Source organism: Elaeis guineensis, chromosome 5 (genome assembly GCF_000442705.2).
Source record: "Elaeis guineensis isolate ETL-2024a chromosome 5, EG11, whole genome shotgun sequence".
Classification (NCBI taxonomy): domain Eukaryota; kingdom Viridiplantae; phylum Streptophyta; class Magnoliopsida; order Arecales; family Arecaceae; genus Elaeis; species Elaeis guineensis.
In genome coordinates, this window is record NC_025997.2 from 10746846 (window position 1) to 10762871 (window position 16026).

Sequence of the window (16026 nt, forward strand, 5' to 3'; positions counted from 1 at the left end):
TCTAATATAAAAAGAGGATTTTTCATGCAAATTCTTCAAGTGTTCCCATTCGTTTAGATGGAGAAATCAACAACGCAAATAAGGAGTCTTTGGAGTCTTTTACTTTATTTTGAAGGAATAAAATGATATCATATTTGCTTGTAGAGAAAAGATTAAGAGTTTTTCAACAATTCACCCCTTTTTTTTTTGGATTTAGATCGTTTTCTTTTCGAGATCGATCTGCTTTTAAAAGTTTCCCATGTTCTTGTGCTTATTTCTCTTATATCTAAGTGACGTCAAATCCACATCCCCCCAGCTGAGACAAAGGTTTTCCACACGAGATACTGCACATATTTACTAAGCATACTGCATACAGCCCATAGCCAGAAAGTGTTTGAAAATATCAACATTAGGCTTTTTCTGTAAACAAATAAAACAAAAGTTTGAACACGTGAAAACAAATACAAGGCGGCTATTTCCGTAATGTTTGACAAAATTCTTGTAGCCTATGGATCTCATCCTAGAGAGGATGCCTTCCAAAAGTTCTGTGCCCAAAATACGAGAAATGAAAGTGCAATTCTTCAAATATCTTCGAGTCAGGAATGCTACATTGTTCTCCAGATATATGGATAGCTTTTCCTCCCATTTCTCATGTGCTGTGAACCGTTGGATGTCCCATCTCTGCGGGAACGACCACCATTTTGTCCTGCACTGGAGGCAAAAAAAAGGATGGCTACCGGCTAGTTAACATTTTTCGAGCAAGTGGGTAACCAATGAAAGATTTAATGACCGAGGCCTCCATTCGGTTTTTGGCTGGCAGTGGCAGGGATACATAAATCAACATAAACAGATAATTACTTCTTCGTGAGATAAAAATTGTGGGTATTATGGGAATTAAATCATTCCTTTGCCTAGTGAATGATTGGCACTAAATGGAATGCAATATAAAAAGAATGCAAACATTTTGGGAGCCTCCTTTTGCTACTTTTTTAATCAATAGATAGCAAATAGCTAATAAGGCATAGATTCCTTGGCTCAAAAGATTTTCTTTTTTGAATGCAAGGAGCCTTTTATGATTTCCATCCACCTCCAACCCCACTTCATAAATCCCTTTATAAAAAAGAAATCGTATCATATGCTCCTCCGGATAAAGGATACACATTATCATAGTTCTCAAAGTTGGTCATTCTTGTTCCTTTATATCCTAGTTGGCACATAGAACCATGAACGTAACGTTTCCCTATTCCTACATGGGAACCGTTTGGGAAACGGTGGGTTAAATTTTAATCTTCCTTCTAATAGTAGCATTAGCACTATTTAGCGGCAGGTTTAAATGATTTGAGGGGAATTAAAAATTCGAGACTGTTCCCACGCTCTTCGTTCGTTCTCCCTTCGCTTTTTTTTTTTCCTCTCTCGTTTCTTCGAGAGCAAAAGGAGAGAGTAGATAAAAGAGGAAACAGAGAGACTTCGCGTTTAAGAATCAAAGTCTAGACTTTAGAGTGGTGAGGAGAGGAGAGGAGATGGGAAGAGAAGAGGAGGCGATGGCCGAGTGTAATCATTCGTAGCGTCTGGAGGAAGAGAAGAAGAAAGGGGAGGAGGAGGAGGAGATGAAGGGTTTCGTCGCCGCTTCGGTGCCGCCGGCGAAGCGGCGGTGGAGGGGGTTCGCGGTGGCGGTGCTCGCCCTCGTCTGCTGCTCGGTGCTCGTCCCCCTCGGGTTTCTCCTTGGCTTCCACAACGGATTCCCTTCTGGTACGCTTCCGAGATCCCTGGTAGTCTCGTCACTTGTGAGGTATCTCTCTCTCGTAAAACCCTACGATTTCGTTAGATCGAACTAGGAAAGTCTTTTGGTAGCAGCATTGTGTTTTTTTCTTCGATTCGGTTGATGGAATTAGACCTCTCGTTGATCTGCATTGGGTTTCTTGGGACAGAATCTCTCTGTTTCTTTAGGGATCTGGTTCTGGGATTGCCTTTGCTTCACTTTGAGTTTGGGGATGGGTTGGAGATTTTTTGTTTCTTTTGCTGGATTGGGGAACGAAGGCGTGCATTTGTTCTTATCTACATCACGTGTTTCTTTACTAGATCTTTTTCTTTTTTCTTTTTTTGGGTGTAAACTTTTGGTGAACTATTAGAACTTTGATGCTCTGTCCGTGTGTTTTTTTTATAAATGCAGGTTACTCGAGCGACGACAGCTCATCTTTGGTGAGGATTTTTTGACACCGAAAGGACTTGACTACTGTAATGAATGGACTGATTTCCTTTTGCTGGTTATCTGGTACTTGCTGATTTTTGGAGCCTTTTGAATCCAGGAAATTAAATTTCGAAGATATGGCCGGCTGGATGGTGTTCGAGAATTACCGGAGGTTCTTCTCTTGTCTCTTACCTTCGTAAAATTGAATCACGAGATGATAGGATTGTCAACATTTTTTTTTTATATGTTTGATTTGATGGATTCTTTTGGTCAGAAAAATCTTATTCTGTATATGAATCATGACCTTTGGTTTCCTGTTTGCTCTGGTTCATCGCAGGGTGATCTGTCTAGGATTGACAACACATTGAAGGAATTTGGACAAACTTTATTGAAGTTTCCTTTTGCCTGTTTTAGTTGTCAACTACCATATATATATATTGCTTTTGTGGCTCTATCACTCTAAATATTTTCATGGACAATGCATGACAATAATGTGAAGAAAAGAAGTTTGTTTATTGAATTGGTAATCTTGCATTCACCAACTAACTGAACTGTTCGTTTAGAACCTGCTTGTTAAAACATGTGTAAGAATTTAATATTCATAATTAAATGCATGGCATAATAATTACTATCTTAATTTTTGAGCCTTCATCATGTTCCTGCAAAAACATCTTCTCATCATCTTGCTTATGCTATAACAATTTTGTGCTTCTTCAATCTCCCCTGTTCATCACCAATTCATATCTCCTACTACATCATTTCATCAGATTGCTGTAATCTTGTTTCTGAAGCTTGCCGCTGGACTTAGTGACCATGGTTACTAAAACATTTCCTTCTTGCCATCACCAATGTGAGTCATTACTCTCATTCAGTGGCTTTATTGATCAGTTTGTCCATGATCCACAAATTGATTCATTGACTTGATGTTGCTTGTTGCTGTTCTCTGGTATTGCAATGATGCCTCTAACCTTCTCCTTATTGGTCCCCCCCCCCCTCTGGACGTGCTCTGCTGACTTTTATCTTTTTAAGCATTCTCCTTTTGCTTTTCAGATATAACACAACTTTTAGACAGTCCTACGGCTTGCAGACCACCTTATTAACTTATGATAGATGTGATTCCTCATATTGCAAGCTGCTGAATGTAAAACAAGTCTGCTCAGTCTCCTACCTCAACTCTTACTTGTAGTGAGATAGATATATCTGTTGTAGTGAGATAGATATATCTGAATTTTTGCTCTCGCAGACTATTTGAGCAGCAATGTTGGTGGTAAAATCAATATCAAGTGGCCCTCCTATGGAAACCATGCACGCCACAAGACTCATGGTTTTGCATTAATGGATGTGCATATTTAAGAAGCAAACCCAAAATATGTTGTTTCAGAGTTACATTGGATCTGACTCTAATAAGATGTTTCAATTAGTTGATCACACTACCTGATTTCATGGCCGTAAGGCTGGATGGATGTCTAAGATTCTTTTTGAACTGCTCAATTTAAGGCAGCTGGGAGACCTGTATGAACTTGGTTAGTAGAGCACATTCTCCCTTTTCTTTTGGTATTTTCCCTCGCACCTTAAATTCTCTTTTATGTCGATTTCCCACTTCGATTTCACTTATTATGCTTGTGAATTTCACAACATCACTAATTGGCTAGGATATAAGTGGCAGTTGAATACTTGAAAGTATTACATTTGCTGAAATAACCAAAACATCCCTTGATTTTTGTTTCTGAATTAACCTTGGAGATGGGAGCTGTCCCATTTTTGGTGGTAAATGAGCAAAACCACTGAAATTCTTATCTCCCACATTGTTTGTCGTCAGAATAGTAGTAATTAGATGTACTTTCTCTACCATATAGGTGGGAGTTGTCCCCTGTTTTGGCAATAAACTTGCAAAAATTCTTAAATTCTAGTCTCTAACATTGTATTACGTCCCAGTGCTAGTAATTAAATGTTTTGCTCTTTCTACCGTATCTAAGCCCTTAAATCCTTTTAGACCTTGCTTTTTATTCTCAAATTACACCTAATTATGACTAGTTTGTCTAGCATATAAATCAGGGTAGAAATATGTTGTTCCTTTAAGAATCTAAATTTTTGATCCTGTGTTAGGTCATTATAGATTGGTATCAGAGGAGGGTTCTTGGGAGATGATTTATTTGAATTTAAGGAATAGTTATTAGATAAGCACAAGCTAAAAATGTTATTTATAATGTTCTCATTTGAAATCTTGTTTGACCTTTCTTCACCATTTCAAGATCCTCTCTTGACAATTGACTCAAGATATATATAAGTTATACTTGCAATAAAGCAAGTTACATATTGAGTGCGGGTAGGCCCTAAATTATCCTTTTCTAGATATCCTGTAGAAAGGATGAAATATGTGTCTTCTTGTTATAGGTACAAATGGAGTAGCTTAAAAATCTTGGTTTTGCTTAAGAATGTGAATACAGAAAAGTGGGCCCTTCTTGTTTATTGTTCTATGTATATAGAGAAGCCTGACAGTTGGAACTGCAGAAACATTGTACGGTGGATGAGAACTTGTAGCTGAAAGTTAACCATTTCAGTGGAATATGTGCAGAGTTGGATAAAGGTGGAGAGAAACATAGCAACCTATTAGTTAATGGAGTTGCATGGCCATGGTTGGCATATATTGAAGTGTTAAATTGTTGGTCGAAAAAGGTCCATCAACTCGAGAACGGGTGTATTTGAGTGGATAGGGCACTAGGATTTTTAATACTGGTTGAGTCTTGATGAGCTTGTATTCTTCTCAAGTATACATGGGAAAATGTATTCTTATCCAGAGTCTATAGCATGGCCATATGTGCATCTAAATTTTGTGCATATATCTAACTGTATTCAAAATCTTGAAGTAGAACCATATTAGACTTTTGAATCCTGCTGAAATTCACAACTACATAAATCAGATATATTAACCATTCCAACATCAATTGAAGTTGAATATCTATATTGAATTGGATTGGGTACATCTTATCTACTTTTTCCCTCCACAGACCCCTTCAAATCCCAACCCAGCTCTCTTTGCATACCCTCAAACCAGATCTTCCCCACCTTTTTATATTTGATTAGAGTTTCGAAACAGAATTGATTACAGGACTGCCAGAAAATTCCATCAACTCTAAATTTTATTTCTCACTTGGTAATACCTCCAGAAGTCCAAATCAACAGGAATCCATCCTGCATTACTAAGTGACACAGGGTGCTATTTATGTTTATTGTCATCATCTTAAATGCCATCTGGTAACATTCGTAATGACCTTGCCATCCTTCTTTTTTCTCCTTTGCTATAGTTTTTGATGCTTCTAATGCACCATCTGTAAATACTCCCTGTTGAGGGAAATGAGGTCATTAAACAAGCTACTGTGCACTAGAGAGACTGATTAGACTATATCTTATTTTTCCCCGAAACAACAGATGTTTTCATTTCAAGACATGCACCTGTCCTTCTGTTTTCTTATTCATTCATTCATATTAATTTGATATATCTCATGGTTTCATGGATCTGATGTTGATTGTATTGTTGTCAGAAATTTGTTCGTTGCAAAAATGATTTTTCCCTTATTTGAAATCAATGCTGAAATGTAATATTAGCATGCTATTTGGATCGACTGTTCAATTATTTCATCCCATATTTAGGGAATAAAAGATCTGCTATTTGCTATGTCATTGTTTCAGTGGGTAGTGCTTTCATTTGGTCAAAAAGCATCTATATGGTAGTTATACTTCTTGTTTTCTTTTTCTCTTCTTTTTTCCCTTTTAACACCTAGTCTATGGACTATCATGACAGCTCATCTAGATCGTGGACTTGACACTTATAGCTTCTTAAAATTTTGCAGCTGGGAGCTACGTAGGTTGTGCCTGTGTTTCTTGAAGTGCAATATATATTGAATAGGCTGATTATTTTTTCTGAAAATATGTGCTACTCTATCTGTCAGGATGTTATTGAGAACACAACGTTCCAAGCTGGTGGGGAGCTTCATGAAGAAACTAACAATGAATCCTTTGGCAATGGTGTGAGTTTAAACTTAAGGCTGAATCATGCTACCTCTCAGTCTCAACTGATGGATGTGACTTCTCTCTCTGAATCAAAGGATCCTATCGGCCAAGTTGCAATAGAAGATGTCATCTCTCACGCTAAAGGCATGCCAAATGAAATGCTGTTATCTTTAATTCTTAGCTTAAGGTTCAGAGGCTGGTACTGGGTACAATAAGGGTGGAGCACTGCTGCCAGGTATTGGCTAGCAAGTCAGGAACTGGGTTTGATTGTTTTGAAAACTTTAAGAATTATTCTAAAGTAATTGAGATGAAAAATTTTGGAGAATTTGGAAAAAGGAAAATAAAAAAGAGACAATTTGTAAGGAAAGACTGCAAATCCTCTTCTTTTTTTTTGTTATTTTTTTATTATTATTATTTTTAAGTACAGGATACATAGAAGTTTCTATGCTTACCATGTGAACAAGGAAAGAATGCTTAGATTTAACAAGCAAGCATGCTCTGCTATGTGAATCAATGACTAACTCTCAGAAAATTCTATTTTTTTTCAGCGAGCCTGTTCCTTTTAGTGGAAATTTAAATTTTAGCAAAAACATGAGGAATATAAGATAACCTGTCTTTCTTTGGTAGGAATATTGCAAAGTTTATTATACTTATTTTTCTTTCTTTTTTTTGGATATTGTTTATATAGCAATTAGCAGGTATATTGTATGAACAAGCATTACATGTTTTTATGTTACATTCATCATGCATGCACAGTTTAGCATGCAGGTCCAATCAAGAACAAGAAAATTTCAAATTTTGGACAAACATATTCTTTTTCCAGGAAATATGCATTTTGCCAAGCTGCATGCATTATTCTTATGAACATGATCCATCTGCATTTATATCTTGAATTTTGTTTTTGAATTATGCTTTTCTTTATTCTACCCATTCTCTTCTTCCAGCTTTCTTATATCACTTATTTAGTATTAGAATGAAGAGATAAGAGCACTACACAACTACACAAGCTACCAATGATATATAGAGGCTTTAGACCCAAATAGAGTTAGACCAGTCAGTATCACTAATTTAATCTTCATGTTTGGGTGGTCTATGTCAAGTGGCCATATATGCTGGTTCATAGGAAAACAGAAGGCACTAGTTTGGGCCAGTACAGGTATAAACTAGCTCGTTTGAGCTGGTATCACCTTATTTTTTCTCCATTCCTTTATATTATTTTCTTTTGAATAATTCATCTTTGAGGTATTGACTGTTGTTATTTTCTCGTTATGTGCAGTTGTTACTACACCACAAAGAGTCACCTCACAACCACTTCTAGCTTCGAATACAAAAGTAAGATTGAATTTTGGTTGATTAACGAATGTTGCCTATGATCGTTTATTTCAAATTGATGATCTAAATTCTATTATTTATCTAGCAACTGAATAATTTGATCTAATAGCAAGTTCCTTTTAGAAAATTCTTATAAATCAAAGAAGTTAGTGATTGAACATGTTAACAGCTGTGGCCGAAACTAAATTCCTGACCTTGCCTTAAAAAAGCTATTCTGTCTTGCTAATGTCTGATTTTTTTTATCCTAATAGTGGTTTTAAATTGTAGGATTTCTAGGATGACTTACATTTTCTCCCCCTCTTTTTAGAATGATGGCAAGGAAAGCAGGAAGAATAATATCAAAAGTTTGACCACTGATGAAACTGAAAGATCTTGTCAACTTGAATTTGGGACCTATTGCCTTTGGTCCTGGGAGCATAAAGAAATGATGAATGACTCTACCATAAAGAGACTAAAAGATCAGCTTTTTGTGGCTAGAGCTTACTATCCAAGCATTGCAAAACTTCGTGGACAAGAGAATCTGACACATGAACTAAAGCAGAACATTCAAGAACATGAGCACATGCTTAGTGAAGCAATTTTAGATGGTGATCTACCTCCACTGTGAGTGATCTCTTAAACCCATTCTGGAGTTTTCTCCTGTGCATTTTAAAGCACTTATTCTATCTATTCTTTCTGTTTGCATGCGAACCTACTATTGGACTGGGTGATCCCATGGAACTGAACTTTTTACACTTAGAGATTGAACTGACGATTAAATGAACAGATTGGCAGCTCTGTTCTCTGAGCATCCTGGATCTGGTTTTTGTGGTGGTGGGAAGGGCGCCGGGGGGGGGGGGTTCCCAAGATACAATGATTTAGTTATAATTTGGAAATGGTAAATAATAAATTTGTCAGTGTGATTTATCTTAATACATGAAGCTATTGGAGCCTATTCTAAGAAACGTGTAGATCAAGTCCCTAACTAATGCAACCCTGCTAATACTTATAGTTCTATCAGGTCCAACACCGAAACCTATGCTTATTAGCCCACCCTCTACTACGCTATTTTGAATTTCTACACTCCCTATTTTTTGAACTCAGAAACAATAAAGCTAAATGAAACAAGAACAAAATTGTGGGGCTTAAATTTAATTTAAAATGAGGACATGTATGCCTAGATGATGTGTACATTTTGAGCTTGAGAATTGAATCCTAAAGCAGTCTTATTGATCGTAGGACATATGTTCATTTGTTGAATGTATAAAAAAGTAGCTCAAGAATATTGAGAATTCTGCAAAAAGTTGTTCTGTCTTTTGTTATCACATTAATTAGCTGTTGGTACATTGGCCTTGCCTTGACATCTGTCCTGGTTGGGTTTTCATTTTCATTGTTTGTTCTCCAAAACTTCTAATGGTGTAGGCAAAGAGAGTGGTTCTTGTTGGCGAAGGGAGCAAAATGTTATAAAGGAAATTTCAGGAGTTCATTGATCTCATTATTCTTGATTGGGCGTTGTATAGAACATAGCAGCCAACCCCTCGGATATAGCTAGGTTGATTGTTTTTAGATGTGATTACCATTGTCATGGGAATGTGAATCTTCCATGAGTTGTGAGAAGTGTAAACTTGAGTTGAACCCTTAGAGGATATTTATCCCGCTGTCTTGATGTATCTTCAAGAATGGCTTCCTTTTTTATGATCGATGATCCAACATGTAAGCATGCACTTCTAATTATCTTCTCCATTATGTTTTCTGGATCCTCAAGTTGAATATTATTATCTTTTTGCCAATTTATGTGATGTTTTCTTTCCACCAACCGGCACTGACAAGGCCTGATTTGAATTCATTGTGCACGAGGACGTCCAAAATATTGGTTGCATCAGGTGTTACTCTCACTGTGAACTCCAAGGACAATGTTACCATTGATACATGCTCAATTACAAAACTAAATTGGCAAGATCCAGTCTGGGGATTGGTTCTACACCAGTTGGTTTGAATATTAAATATGATTTATGATTGAGATGGAAAAATTTTGTGATTCAGACGATTCACAATTTGCACTGATTAAATCAATGTTCAAAGGGGGTTAAATCTTTATGGCAACTGCTTGGCATTGCTTAAAGAAGTACAAGAGAGGGAATATCGATTTTGTTCATCATTTCTTCCTTCAATTGTAATTATGACCTTTGATCCTTTTTTATGCTTTTTTCATATACAAATTAAGTAACCAAGGAAGCCTATTATATATTCATAGCTTCTACCAGGAAACCGCCTTTCGCATTGCAACGTCATGTGGTCTATTAGTTCTGCAGATAACCATTGGAGTTCATAAACTTCATAGAATGATAGTTTTGATGTCGAACTGTTTAACCAGTTTGAAGTTGGTGTTGATAGTATCATGCTACGTTGTTGGTGCAAGAGAATGATCCTAAACAATATTGAATGGGAGCATGTGCTGGGCTGGTGCTAGTGTGAGAATTTAGTTTTTGGCATAACCTTGTGGTAAATTGGTATGACAATATCAGTCAGTCGTCAGGACATCTTTTGTTCTGGCTATGTATCTATCTTTTGGGTTTATTCAGCAATATCTTCTGTGCTGTCTGACCTAATTAAAAAGAGAATAAATTGCAAGGAACCCATAAAATTGGGAAAAAAAATAGAAAGCTGGCTGTGGTATCTAATTTTGTTTGTATGTTTAGTATAATTCTTCCTTGTATCCATAAGTGACAACTTAGAAGTAAAAGTTTTGCAAATTGGTGTGTTTAACTATGGAACTACCAAGCAAGTTTCGAAGATTATTTGAAGCTTGCTTATAATTTCCATAGATTGGTTGTGATGGCAAACTAAGAGCACTTTTTCTGTTACATTCAGTGTTGCTAGGAACATACAGAAGATGGACCAGACCATTGCAAGAGCCAAATCATGCACTGTTGATTGCAAGAATGTTGACAAGAAACTCAGACAGATACTTGATCTGACGGAGGATGAGGCTCTTTTCCATAAGAAGCAGAGTGCATTTCTCTATCACCTCAGTGTTCAAACCATGCCCAAAAGTCTCCATTGCTTGTCTATGAGGTTGACTGTAGAATACTTTAAATCTCCTCCCATGGATTCAGCATCCTCACACGCTCACAAATTTGAAAACCCAGAGCTTAGGCATTATGTGATTTTCTCTAGAAACATGCTTGCTGCTTCTGTTGCCATAAATTCGACAGTGGCAAATTCTGAGGTATTTTTATTATTCTAATTTAATATCTGGGCATTATAGAATGTGCATTATTTGATAGATACCAATGATTAATCTCATCATAATTCTATAGGCGACAGAAGATATGGTTTTTCATGTGCTAACGGATGGTCAAAATTACTATGCTATGAAACTCTGGTTTGCCAGAAATTCTTACAAGGAGGCAACAATACGTGTCTTGAACTTTGAAGAACTTAACAACATTAAGAATGAAGGCACAGCAAAGCTTTCATTAACTGAGGAATTTCATGTTTCCATTCTTGATGCTGATAAACCCTCCATACAGATGAGAACAGAGTACCTATCAGTTTTTGGTCACTCACACTTTATTCTACCAGAAATATTCAAGAATCTAAAAAAGGTGGTGGTTTTGGATGATGATGTGGTTGTTCAGCATGATTTATCATCCTTGTGGAACCTTGATTTGGAAGGAAAAGTTAATGGCGCTGTGGAGTTCTGTGGGGTAAAGCTGGGTCAGCTGAGAACATACTTAGGCAGAAATATCTATGATGCTGATTCTTGTGCCTGGATATCTGGATTTAATATACTTGATCTGGAGAAGTGGAGGGAACACAATGTTACAGGGACATACCTTCAGCTCCTCCAAAAGGTGAGTGTATGAATTTTATTTGGACATTATATTCATTTCAGTGTGTCACTGTTCTAGCTGTGTTAGAGAATTTGGATTTGGTAATGAGAAGTGAGTTTTTCTTTTTCATTTTTTATATTGATCGAGACACCATATAAATGCAAAAGAAACTCGAGAGGTAGTTGTGTTGAGTTGAGGGCCCGAGGCTAATTTCCGTCATTGATAAACTGATCCAATATTTCCAAATTTTGTGTCCTGATGTCTTGACTACTACTGAACGAAAGAAGTGGCTATTTTTTTTCTTCCGTTTCTGGCTCAGTGAGATCTGAGCATGTATTCAAGCTTCCCCCCTTGTTAGCTGCTCAGCATGTATCCAGGTAATTTATTCCCTAAGTAGTGATATGTAGAGAATGTACCTCTGTTTGCTTGGTGCACGTCTTTCTAATGCCAGTTGCTAAATGCAGACATATATCTCTACTTAGATCAAGAATGAAGACAAGTGTTTTACACTGTTTATTCAAGAGTTGACAACTTGTCTTTGTTATACATGAGAAATAATGAACTGCCTACATATTTGCTCTAAGATGACGATCTGAATTTTTAAATTTATATTGAGATGCATTTGAAATTGTATTATGTTTGCTAAACTGTAATTATCTTGAACATCCACTGCCAACTTAACAGTTACAAACCAGAGGTGAAGCATCGTGGAGAGGTGCAGCACTGCCCATAAGCTTGCTTGCATTTCAAAATCTTATACATCCCCTAGATGATAGATGGACTCTGTCAGGACTTGGTCATGATTTCGGAGTTAATGCAGAAGCTATAGGTAATGCTGTATCACTGCATTACAATGGCAACATGAAACCTTGGCTTGAATTGGGTATTCCAAATTACAAAAAGTACTGGAAGAAATTTCTTCCGCAAGAGGAGCGGTTCATGGAGGAGTGCAATGTAAGCCCATAGCAGACAGGCATGAAGTGCAAGGATTTCTCTTTGGAAATCTGAGACAAGGGAAGTGGCGGACAAACTTATTGACTTTCTTAAGGCTTTACAAAAGATCATCCCTGAGCTGGGTGGACGCATTATGGCTTCCAAAGGGCAGCTAAGTTCACTTATAAAAGGGATTAAAGAGAGTACTATCGAACCACTAATTCCAAGAAGAGCTGAAGACCAGAACTGGTTTGTTGGAGGTGAGGGACATGATGGATATTGGTTCTCTGGCTGTTACGTATGGCTGGAAAGATGTACAATGAAATCAAAATCAGGGCAGGAGGTCATTATTCTGTTGATGGGTGTTCGCAATCACTGTTGATCCATTCGTTATTTATGATACGGCTGGATGATCGGTCGGTTGGCACCTTGAATTGGATTGGTGTCCGCCCTGTCTAAGATCAATGTAATTTTATTATTATTTTTTAATATTTTCCCTTATTTTTTAGCATTTGCTGTTTTGCTATCCTTCCCAATAAGGATACACGCTTGTTTACCGAACAAATTGCTAATCTTTTGTCGGCAGCTGCATTAGAATGAAACTATGACTTTTGCAAGGTTTGCATGGATGTTAGACCATTTTCGGCTGTGCAAAGTTGATGAAAATGGATTTTTGGCTCTTTAATTTCAAGCAATTTTCCTTAATGACTATATGATGTTATAGGTCTTCCGGGGTTTTTTTTTTTTTTTTTAATATAAATTAAATTAAAAAAAAAGAAAGCCTCCAGGTCATCTTTGTTTCTTATGAGATCCACGCTTTTCTTTCCATGTTTCCATTAGTACTGTTGGAATGACATGGTTTTGTGAGGGTAATTCGGCAAGTCGTAAGAGCACCCGTGCACTCTGAGCTAAGAGAGTTTTATTCCCTGTTTGCAATCCCGAGAGGGAAAGTGGTCGGGGAGGAGACGGACACTTGATTAGATTTTTGGAGGTAATATTGTTGCGGTCAATCCTTTCGTTGTCCGATCGTCGGGTCGTGCATTTGCGAAATTCTCACTGGTCGAAATGATTTGGCGAATCCTCCGATGATCAAATGAGAGAGGAGATTAGACAACAGTGAAAAATCAGAGGCTCAACAGGAGAGAGAGAGAGCTCGAGAATATAAAGGCATTCAGAGAGTTTGAGGAAGCTTGCTTAAAACTTACCAAGATTGTTGTCTTATCCTTTTTATAGTAGAACCGGTATAATCCCACCATTAATAGTGCAGACAATGGGAAGTTGTCAAATCGCGGAGGCTGTCAAATCACTGGGATTAATCCATGTCCTTGGCAGGATAATACCCAGGACGGTCATACCGCATGTCCTTGACAGGACAACTGCCACAGTGGTTGTACGGCGTTTGGACGGGCTGGCCGACTATATGTTAGCATCCGACTGTCGGGACGTCGGGTGATGACTCGAGAACACCGTCGGCTGATCTGGTGCCTTGTGGAAGTCGGACGTCGGCTGCCACCCCAGACAGTGAGTCGGTGATTCGGGTTCGGCCGCTCAGCGATTGGGAACAGTTTGGGTCTGTTCGACCGACATACCTTCGGTCGGATATTGTCGGCAGCCATCGTCGGTAGTCATTGTCGGAGTAGTCGGCCTCCACCCACTTGGTGAAGTAGTCGATTGTGACAACTATAAACTTTCTTTGGTTAGACGCCGGAGGGAAGGGCCGAGTATGTCGATCTCCCACTGGGCGAAGGGCCATGGGGCGACAATGGAAGTCAGTTGGTTGGCGGGCTGGTGTTGTAAGTTGGCATACTTCTGACATGGCTCACACCTCCGAACCAAATCAGTCGCGTCTTTCTTCATGGTGGGCTAATAGTAACCTTGCCGTAGGACTTTGTAGGCCAAGGATTTGCCCCTCAGGTGACTCCCGCAGATCCCTTCATGCACCTCTTTAAGTGCGTAGTCCGCATCCGTCCGTCCTAGACACCTTAGCAAGGAAGGGAGAACGACCTTTTGTAGAGTCGCCCGTCCATCATTACATATTGGGAGGTCGTCCATCGGAGTCGCTTGGCTTCCGCAGGATTTTCGGGGCTGGTTCCGTCAGTCAGATACTGGACGATCGGGTCATTCAACTTGGCTTGATCGTCAGTTGCAGCACCTCCTCAGTCCTGTCGATGCTCGGTTGCTCGAGACTCTCCACAAACGTCCGGCCCAAGGTGCCATAGGTGGACGTCGCAAGCCTAGAGAGTGCGTCGGCCGAGCATTCTCCGACCTGAAAATGTGGGAGATCTCGAAATACTTGAGATGTGCTACGAGATCTCTTACCTTCTGAAAATATTTCGCCTGATCGAGTTCCGCGCTTCGAATTCACCTTTGACTTGCCCCACAATCAGCTGAGAGTCAGAGAAGACTCTGAGGCTGTCGACCCCGAGCTCCTTCACCATTCTCAAGCCAGCGAGAAGCGCTTCATACTCGGCTTGGTTATTGGAAGCTTTGAAGTTGAATCGGAGAGCGTACTCGGTAACCACTCCCTCCGAGTTGGTGAGCAGGAACCCGGCCCCGCTCCCTTGGGCATTGGAATCTCCATCTATGTGTAACACCCAGGTTGACCCGGGGTCATATTCAGAGGTCGCAGCTTCTTTGGAGCTCCGCCCTCCAACATTTGGTCGGCTGTCGGGCATTCCGCAATAAAGTCGGTCGGGATTTGGGCTTTCAAAGCAGGTCGCGGTGGTACTGGATGTCGAACTCGCTTAGCTTCACCGCCCACTTCGCCAGTCATCCTGATGTGTCGGGACGATGGAGGATTGCCCTCAGGGCTGATCGGTGAGGACTACGATGGCGTGTGCTTGGAAATATGGACAAGCCGCTGTGTGGATATGACCAGGGCAAATATCATCTTCTCCGCCTTTGAGTATCGAGTTTCGGCTCCGTGGAGTACCTTGTTGGTATAATATACGGGCTGGTGAGTTCGGCTCTCGTTCTCCCGGACGAGTATCGAACTAACCACCTCTGGGCGGTAGCCAAATAAAGGTACAATATTTCACCGACCTCTGGCCTTACAAGCAGGGGTGGAGAAGTCAGGTATTTCTTCAAATCTTTAAAGGCTTGTGGCACTCATTCGGCCAAGAGAAGTCCTTCGTCTGCCTTAGGGTTTTGAAGAATGGGAGGCATCTCTCAGCCGACCGAGAGATGAATCGGCTGAGCGTGATGATCTTTCCATTGAGCTGCTGCACCTTTTTTTGGTGTTCAGGTGCCGTATGTCGATGATCGCCTTTATCTTCTCGGGGTTGGCTTCGATTCCACGTTGAGAAATGAGGAATCCGAGGAACTTCTCCGAAGCTACCCCGAGGCGCACTTAGTCGGATTTAGCTTCATCCGATATCATCGAAGAGTGCGAATGGTTTCTTCCAAGTCTTGGACATGATCTGAAGCCTGTGCGCTCTTCACCAGTATGTCATCCACGTACACCTCCATATTGCTCCGATTTAAGCTTTGAAGACCTTATTGATGAGACGTTGGTAGGTGGCTCTGACATTCTTCAGACCGAAGGGCATCACTTTGTAACAGTAAAGGCCCTTGGCGATCAGAAGGCCGTATGCTCTTCATCCTCGGGCGCCATCCGGATCTGGTTATATCCGACGAAGACGTCCATGAAGCTGAGCAGTCGATGACCAGACATCGCATCCACCAGTTGGTCGATCTTCGACAGTGGAAAGCTGTCCTTCGGCAGATCCGATTCAGGTCGGTGTAGTCGATACAGATCCTCCACTTCCT

At 39.6% G+C, this 16026-nt stretch overlaps 1 protein-coding gene across 4 annotated transcripts; it reads left to right on the forward strand.

The window, feature by feature from the left end:
- Positions 1-1351: 1351 nt before the first annotated feature.
- On the forward strand, positions 1352-12875 carry LOC105044885 (probable galacturonosyltransferase 7). 4 transcript variants are annotated; one of them, XR_012141372.1, is made up of 9 exons: positions 1352-1728; positions 2150-2178; positions 2286-2339; positions 6118-6322; positions 7455-7510; positions 7818-8113; positions 10361-10718; positions 10810-11702; positions 12010-12147. XR_012141372.1 is itself a non-coding variant. In XM_010922954.4 (9 exons), the coding sequence occupies exons 1-9, from the start codon at positions 1587-1589 to the stop codon at positions 12289-12291; spliced, it is 1959 nt and encodes a 652-aa protein (XP_010921256.2). In that variant the 5' UTR covers positions 1355-1586; the 3' UTR covers positions 12292-12875. The 4 variants fall into 4 exon arrangements, 3 of the variants coding, with proteins under 3 accessions (XP_010921256.2, XP_073113601.1, XP_073113602.1); XM_010922954.4 differs by having other exon boundaries at positions 1355-1728; positions 10810-11346; positions 12010-12875; XM_073257500.1 differs by lacking the exons at positions 1352-1728; positions 2150-2178; positions 2286-2339 and adding an exon at positions 5964-6033 and having other exon boundaries at positions 10810-11346; positions 12010-12875.
- Positions 12876-16026: the final 3151 nt, after the last annotated feature.

Coding starts and splice junctions, on each gene's coding strand:
- LOC105044885 (XM_010922954.4), top strand. CDS start 1,587: ATGAAGGGTTTCGTCGCCGCTTCGGTGCCGCCGGCGAAGCGGCGGTGG. Junction 1,729..2,149: donor CCACAACGGATTCCCTTCTG/GTACGCTTCCGA, acceptor TTATAAATGCAG/GTTACTCGAGCGACGACAGC. Junction 2,179..2,285: donor GCGACGACAGCTCATCTTTG/GTGAGGATTTTT, acceptor TTTTGAATCCAG/GAAATTAAATTTCGAAGATA.